Raw genomic sequence first — 8,648 nt, 5'->3', positions numbered from 1 at the left:
CAAGAATAGTCTAAATAAATTTCTTACAACTATTTAGATGCATCTAAAATTAGGAAATGTACATATAAAGATAAGTCTAATTAATTATCTGAAATAATTCGTGCATGTTAAAATCATATGAAAATTCATGTAGACTCTACTCAACACATACATCTCACTGTAATTTTGGTATAATTTAATAACTAAATTTGATACCTAAAATAAATCAGTCAAACCAGTTAAATAATAGGATAATTATAATCCTTAATCGGCTAAAACCTACCCTCACCAAATGTGCATTAAACTGCATGGAAGTGTATAGGGGACATAATTTATTCAAACACTAGGTTAATTATCATGAATAAATATTATTTTTTTCAGAATTTATCTTCTCTGTCTAGGTCTCCTAAAAATCCCAATGAGCCTATCTTCTTTTAATTATTTGTGTGAGTAATCTATCCATAATTTTTAAGTGCAACCAAAGAAAATAGAATCTAGGTATCTCCATCTATCTCCAGTAAAATCCACAAGAATTTATGATGCCCACAAATTAAATTAGAACTACAAAGTGAAATAAAGAGAAATAATCCTAAAAATTCGTCCAAAATCACTTACACCCAATCATCTACCCATCCCTCTCTTCTCCACCTAGTTTGCCAGGACCTGGGCCCACCTGGCAGCCACTTGGGCTTTCCCACTCCTTATCCATCTCCTCCAACTAACCAGAGACAGCCGAGAGAGAGATCGGTGCCGGCAGAGTTCGACGCGTGCCATAGACGTGTCGCCGGCCTTAACTCCCTCCTTCTCGCTTTCTTCTCCTTCCATACGCATCGTCCTCTCCTCCACTCCACACCCACACAGAGAAAACCGAGGGGGAGCACCCTTGCTGCCGTTCTCCACTGTTTCTCCATTGCCGGCCGTGAGACGATGGCCTCCTCATTCGTTGATGAGCAGCAGTCGTTTCCTCCTATTTTGAGTTCCTCAATCTACTCTCGATACCATCTCTATTTCATCTAATTTCGTCCCATTCTATATAGCGGTTAAGCGGGAACGCCACCGTGCCCACGAACGCCCTGGAGCGCACACCGACGACCGCCATGGGGTTCTCGTCGTCGTTCCGACCGAACCGAACCACCCCAAGCCGAACCCTTGCGCCACCAGGATTGCCTCGACGTCCTCTTCAAGATGCCTCAAGAACCACAAGAATCGGTGAATCAAGGAGGGAGATCGGCGTCATCTTCTCCAACTCCGGCTACCGGCGTTGGTCTTCGATTCCTGCCGCTCCGGTGAGCCTCGCGTCGATTCCTCACATATACACCATCCTTGAGACCTCTCTAACCACCTGTACACCTTCTCTTAACTCCCCAATCCCCATCTACCGGACCAAGCTGTCACCGTGAAGCCGACATCATCCTCCGCCGCCGCGCTGTTCCGCGAGCCACCGCCGACGATCAAGCTGCGCCGATCCTTTCAGACTGCTCGGTAAGCACCCAGGGACCTGTAAGACTCACATGCATGCATCCTTCTAGTCCTACTCAAGCTCTAGCTCCACATGCACCATCATCCCGAGACCCACCGCCGCTTCCACCGCCGTCGCCATCGATTCCGGCTACCTAAGTTTGCAAGAAGATCACCAACGGTTTCGCCTTTAGTTCCTCTTCATTTTCTCTTTTAGTCGCCACCTTAGACAAGCTGCCGTTCGCCGCCGGTGCCGGCGAGAAACTCACTGAGCCACCGCTGCTCTGTCCACGGGTCACCGTCCCACTGACGAGTGGGCCCCACATCATCAGGCGCTGAGGACTTCACTTAGCAAATAGTTTAAAACATGAAAGACTTGTTAGTAACAAAAACTCTCAATGACATGTGAGACCAAAGACTTAATCGTAATAACCTAAATCTTAAAGAACTCCTAGCAAATCTTCAATTAACACGTGCTTAGGGACTGCGGGATCTATTTTGTGGAAATATAGGGGCCTTTTTACATATTGGCAGAGACTGACATGCGGACCCTCTTTAATAAAAATCTAGAAAAATCTAAATGAAATGCCTAAAGCTTTATATTTTTAATAGAAAAGCATGTAAATTTGTAAAATCCATAACAAATTGAAAACAACTCATTTTAGAGTAAATAAAATTTCTGTGAACTCACCAAATCATGAAATTTAAATTTATGGCATAAAAATTTGCACTCACTGTACAAACTTTTCCTCAAAAATTCATCTAAGTAAAATCACAGATAAAACTCACACAAATTTATAAAATGCATGCAAAATTCATTTCAACTCTTTTTAGAGCAAACTCAGTTTCTACATACCCACCAACTTATGTTATTACATAAAGTAAAATGAAATAGTATACATACTTTACATCAAATACCTATAAAAATATTAACTACAAAATGATTAGTTTTAGATAAGCTGAACTTTAGAAATTCATATAAAATTTATCTTAACTCCAATTTGAGTAAACTCAAGTTCCGTAGAATTTCTACAATAGATTTGTGCACTTCAATATTATAAAATAAAAAGACATACTTACTGTGTAATAAAAGCCTCTAAACATTAATGTAAGGAATAACCAACATAGAACAGCCTTTAATTTGTAAAATTTGTAGAAAATTCTTCTTTAGTCCAAATGGAGTGAACCGAGTTTCTATAGAACCAGCAAATAGTGAACTTCAACATAATAAAATAAAATATGGCATCTTCTGTACAAGTTATAGCTCTAATATTTAAATAGATAACCTAGGAGCTAATCACATAGTAATGGTTAAACAAAAAATATATGTGTAGAGCTATATAAAATGCATTCTAACTATGAATAAACCAAAATAAAACTTGTTAGACCAGAGAAGTCATAGCTCCAGCCTTAATTCCCAAAAACTTAGCATACTTAACTCATGTAACAATTTCTAGGTTGGTTGGTTAAGTAACTAACATTGAACATCCCTATTTATAAAATGTGTAGTAAAATAATATAAACTCTAAAATTTATGAACTAAGATTAGATTAGTTAACTAAAATACTCATTTTAAATATCACTAGCAAGATGGATCAAGTTCTGGACCTAAATCTCCAAAGCCATGTACACATAGAGACTATACGCCTACAATACTTTATAACTTGTAAAATACATAAAGAATTCATGTTAACTCCAAATATTTTGAAACCAAATGTGTTAGTCTTAGAAAACACTTCTCTACACCTCTGTGAAGTCAAACTTAATAAACATCACTTTATAAAAATATTTTATAACACTGCATAAGTAAATACTACTTCTAAAATTCATAACTCCCATATAAAAAGAGATAAAATAGAAATACTTTCACCTAAATTCATCTTAGACTAGTAACTATCCATTGTGCACAAATCATGTGTTTTAGAGCATTTTGGATTTTTCGCATATTTCGGTGTTTAATTGCATAATGTGTACTTTATTTAGATAATTGCTTAATCGGTGAAGAAGTGAATTAGGTGCTGACATTTTCCAGTTACAAGGCAAGTCCCACCTCCCTCTCTCTTTGATCACATTGGTCCTATGTTTTGGAGGTTATTGAAAATGTTTGCAAATCTTGGATGTCATTTGTACACTAATACATTAAAATTTTGTAAAAACTTGTTAGAATAACACCTATTGATTGCATTATCACTTGAACTCCACATATAGCCATAACCTTCATTCCTAGCCCTAGAAACAATATGACTACTCACTTCATATGTGAGTTATGATGCTACTATGATGCCATGATGCTTAGCCATGCTTAGTATGTGTAATACTTGTCATTTGGGCTCTTATTAACTTGAAAAATGATTTTATATAAGTTCTGGGCAGAAATGAATAAATGAGGAATTTGACAAACAAAATGATGAAAAACTTGAATTTTAAGTTTGGGCCTCATGTGGTATACATATGTTGACTAGTTGTATACCGATAGGGGGAGTGTGTGCCCAGACTGATCTACGGACATCACTCAATGTTATGTTTACTGTACATCCACATGTGTTATTATGGGGTGACCTTGGCCTATTAAGATAAGCACTTGTCTGACCTTGTATTTGGGAGACCGTTGTAGTATAGGTAGGGGCCACGAGTGTACTGTGGGCTACCTAGAGGAACTACCCATGTGTGTGTGTGATCGTAGGACGATAAATTCCCTATGTGTGTGCCTTCCGTGAAGGGACGAGTGTACTGTTCCGCCTCACGGCATGGGCGTCTAAGTATGTCCAATACAATGATATTGTGCCATGTGGTGGGTTCCCGTTGTGTCCGTCATCACGGCGTTAAGTTTAAGGCGTGGGCCCACCACTTAACGGTTCTAGGTCATATATCGAGTATGGTCTAGGATGGAGGAATATGTATCATGCTCATGCAAGGTTAGACAATACTTAATGTAAAAGCCTCGTTGTGACCTCTAGACCCACTCGATGTGTAGAGTGTGGTGGTACCGACGGGTACCGGACAAACTAGAGCGATTCACATCACGTGGGTAAAGCTGTACAAACTCTCCAAAGTCTAAAAACTAATCGATTAGCCGTGCTTGCGGTTATGAGCAGCATGTGGATATGTGTTGAGTATAGACTTGTGTTTATTCTTCTAAATGCTGAATGTTATCTTCAAATTATGATGAGATTTGAGAATGATCTCCTTGCTGCATGGATGGCAATGAGGTGTATATTTATACATGATTAATGCCTACTTTGATGCCCATATGCTAAGTACTAGCTTGCTGAAATTTATTTAAAAACAAATCTGATTTGAAAGTGTTTTATGCAAATAAAATTTGCTTTATGCTAAAAAGAAACATAATATGCCTTTCTTGATTATATGCCTTGCAAGTAGAGTGTTAGGCTTGTCTTGGTGCTTGCCAGTACATTATTTCTAATAGTGTACTGACTGTTGCTATTGAATTAACTATTTGCTTGCAGGTTTTAGACTTAGTCTTTTGAGTGATGCGGGTGATAGTCTGCTTCTTCTAGGACTTTGAACTTAATGGGGTAAACCCCTAGTCAATGTGCTTGAGGATTGGGTAGTCAAGCTTCCACTGTTCTAATATTTATATTCAGCCGGTCGGCCTATGTAACTATGAAGTAGTTGTAATTTAGATCATTTTTGTCTTAAGTGTATTTTGCTATGTATTTCCATGTTTAAGATGAAAGTGTGAATCTAGTGCACATCCTGGGAACTAGATTCACATGAGTATGTGTTAAGAATATTTGAGATGCTAAAGTCCTGTCAATGTCGACATACTCGATGTTAGCTTATGTTGCCATGTGGATTCGATGCACATGAATGCCTTGTATTTATACACATGAATGCCTCCTTTTTTTTGCGGGGACATGAATGCCTCCTTATCCAAGTTGAACTCTAGAGGCATACTAGGATCCGAGTAGTCCTAGTCATTCCTTACACTACTGGAAAACTCATCTTTAATCCCGGTTTGCAACCCCCTTTAGTCCCGAGTTGCAAAACAGGACGCCCAATCCGGGACTAAAAATGTCCATCTTGGGACTAAGGGTTTTTTTTTCTTTTTTTCATTGTTTTTTGCTGTTTGCATGTTGATTTCAAACCAAACTCAACAACAAAATCATCCACATTCACAAAAATATCACAAAATCATTCACAAATTCAACAACAAGAACATCCACATTCAAAAAACCATCCACAAATTTATATCACAAAATCATCCACAAATTCATAAAAACATCTAAAAATCATCTACAAATTTACATCACAAAATCATCCAAAATCATCACAAATTTACATCCCTTCTTTCTTTCGCTCAAAATCAATGGAAACGCCAGCGCTCGCCGCCGCCGTCCGCGATGGCCGCGCCGAGCACCGCTGTCGCCTGCCGTAGCCCGCCGGCCACCGCCGCGGAGGGGAGGGTGCCTTAGCCCGCCACCTGCCACCCGCCGCCTGCCGCCCGCCACCCGCTGCCGACAGCCAACAGAGAGGGGGAGGAAAGGAGGGGGAGGAGGAGGAGGAGGAGGGGAGGATAAGAAGATAAGAATGAGTAAAAGAAGATAAGGATGAGGGAGAGAAAGATAGATTTTGGCTCTCTCTCCCTCCCATGCACGCTTTTTTTTCTTAATCTTTAGTCCTGGTTGGTATAAACAATCGGGACTAAAATGATCTTTAGTCCCGGTTGGTAACACCAACCAGGACTAAAGACCAAAAGTTTCGTTGGGCTTTTGAACCAGGACTAAAAATATTCTTTAGTCCAGGGTTTCTATTGGAACCAGGACTAATGTGATTTTTGGCCGACCTACGAAAGATCAGCTCTCCAGTAATGTTACTTCTCATTGTTTGTTCTTTACCTGCTCAGGGATCTATCCCGTACTTAGGGATATCTTTCTTTAAATAATCGGATATGTAGTATTTGTGGTGAGTAAGTGCACGTCTATAGGGTATTCCGTACTTACTACACGAATACCTCTTGTATGACACTAACACTAGTCACTCTATCAACAATTGTTCTGGGGGGCATAGTCCATAATCTTTTCACCATATACATACATTAGTTTTATAAAGTAAATATATCATTTTTGGTCAAGTTTTATCTTAATAACCTAAAAATGTTTCCTGACAACAGATTTACTACCATATTCATCACTATTAATGACATTGGTATCCAGCTTCGGTCCACCAATATAACATGAGTACACACCTATCATTCCCAACATGCTTCGTGGATATCCAATGCCAATATGGCATGCATAGACGTGTACACATCTATATATATTCCCAACATATTTCCTTTGTTTCTAGCTCTAATATGCCAGGACGCATCCACACCTATATATTCTCAACACGGTTCCTATTTTCTGTCCTTTTATCACTATAAAACCACATATATGCCAACACCTTGTCACATCCAATTCTCTACACATTGTCCTAAGACATCATAGAGGTGAAGAACAATGATGAAGCGGAAGATTGAGATCAAGCGCATCAAGAATGAGGAAGCACGCCAAGTGTGTTTCTCTAAGCGTCGTCCTAGTGTGTTCAAGAAGGCCAGCGAGCTCTATACCGTCTGTGGTGCAGAGGTTGCTATGCTCGTCAAATCTCCTGCTGGTAAATTTTTCTCCTTTGGTGCCCCCTCTGTCGGATTTGTTCTTAGCCGCTTCCATGCTACTACTACTTCTAGAAAACACTCCAGTATGGGTGTTACGATCCAACATGATAATAGTGCAACAATCAAACTACATGAGTTGAATCAACAACACATAGAGTTGCAAAACCAACTGCAAGCTCAAAATGAGAAAATGAAAGCGCTACAAGAGGTTGCTAAGAAGGAAAGTGGGGAAAAAGTGATGGGTTGGTTGAATAGCAAGGTTGAAGATATATGCCAAGAAGATTTGGAAGAGTTCAAGATGGTGCTTGAGTCTCTAAAGTACTTGACGAGGGGGATAATTAATCAACTCTTTCAGAATTATGCTATGTTCTCTAATATGATGCGTGTGCAGCATTGTGTGACCGCTTTGCCCAATCAACAATTCCTTCCGAGCAGTGAAGATGTCAAACCGATGATTCACCATGTTCCTAGTTCAAGTTATGGATGGAACACAAGCATAGATAGCAAACCTAATTCAAGTGATGCTCATGTTGTTGGGGCCAGGAGGTACTTTCCGAAGTGATGGATACAAGTTGCAACAAGATAAACCACAATGATTTACGAGTATTTCCCTATTTTGCAATGATTTAATGTTGTTCTTTTTTTAAGTTACTTCTTCTATCCTTTGGAAACATTACCATGTTTAAGTTGAGCAAGTATGATAAATTCTATTTTCTATTCCAAAGCATGTTTTGGTAGTTACTATTTAAATTCCATGCAAACAGTATTGTGTGCAACTCGAACAACTATCATGCACAACAATTTCTTGTGTAATCATATGGTGTGCTATGTTCATATATTAATTTGTCCTTGGATTGTGGACCGTGAATCATAGGAATATATGTTCACACACACATATATATATGGTGCACAACGTGCCATGCAGCTGCCTAGCGCACACCGCAGGAAGCGCCTTCCCCTATCACCGGTTTTTCCATTTTTCCCCTCCTATCATGCACCTTTTTGTTTTTTTTTGTCTGGCTTGCTTCTGATTTTGTTTTAATTCCTCACGATCGTCTATCTAACAACATAGCACCCCTTACAACAACCCCTGTCCTACCACATACAGCCACATACAGGCGCACCCCCACCCACCCACCCTTCCCCAACACAACCTCAATAAATTTTCACTCACGGACGAAATCACTAAGACCGCAGCTCACCTATCCCCCCTCCTAGCGATCTCAGAATTTTTTTTACTCTGCGGAAACATTAATATCGTGCCTTATAGGTGAAAGTATTTTCTTTACCTCTGTGGTAAGCCCCTACCACCAATGCGCACAAACAGATGGTAGCAGTAATTTATTTACAAAAATAAAGTACTAGTATTTATACCATCGGTAACCAGTCATACCACCGTATCCAAATATTCCTCACATCCTCACTCCGTTTTTTTCTAGATCCAGAGCAGCCTCAGCCGAGGTGATTTCCGGTGATGGCGATTGTCACTGGCTACGGGAGAAAGCGACCACCTGCTCCTCTGGCCCCTTCTCTGCGTGCTCGCCTGCCATGTCTCAACTTGCAGCCCTCCTCGGCCGAACTTGTTTTGCATCAC

General features: G+C 39.8%; 1 protein-coding gene across 1 annotated transcript; it reads left to right on the top strand.

The window, feature by feature from the left end:
- Positions 1-6,899: 6,899 nt before the first annotated feature.
- On the top strand, positions 6,900-7,616 carry LOC127775381 (agamous-like MADS-box protein AGL61). Its single transcript, XM_052301606.1, has one exon. It carries the CDS (start codon positions 6,900-6,902, stop codon positions 7,614-7,616), a length of 717 nt encoding a protein of 238 aa, XP_052157566.1.
- The last annotated feature ends 1,032 nt before the right edge of the window (positions 7,617-8,648 follow it).

This window comes from Oryza glaberrima, chromosome 6 (genome assembly GCF_000147395.1).
Source record: "Oryza glaberrima chromosome 6, OglaRS2, whole genome shotgun sequence".
In the NCBI taxonomy this organism is placed as follows: Eukaryota; Viridiplantae; Streptophyta; class Magnoliopsida; order Poales; family Poaceae; genus Oryza; species Oryza glaberrima.
Note: the sequence above shows the minus strand (reverse complement) of the source record. Positions and strands in the feature narration are given on the sequence as shown.

Excerpts from the sequence above, each read along its gene's own strand:
- LOC127775381 (XM_052301606.1), top strand. The coding sequence starts at position 6,900 with ATGATGAAGCGGAAGATTGAGATCAAGCGCATCAAGAATGAGGAAGCA.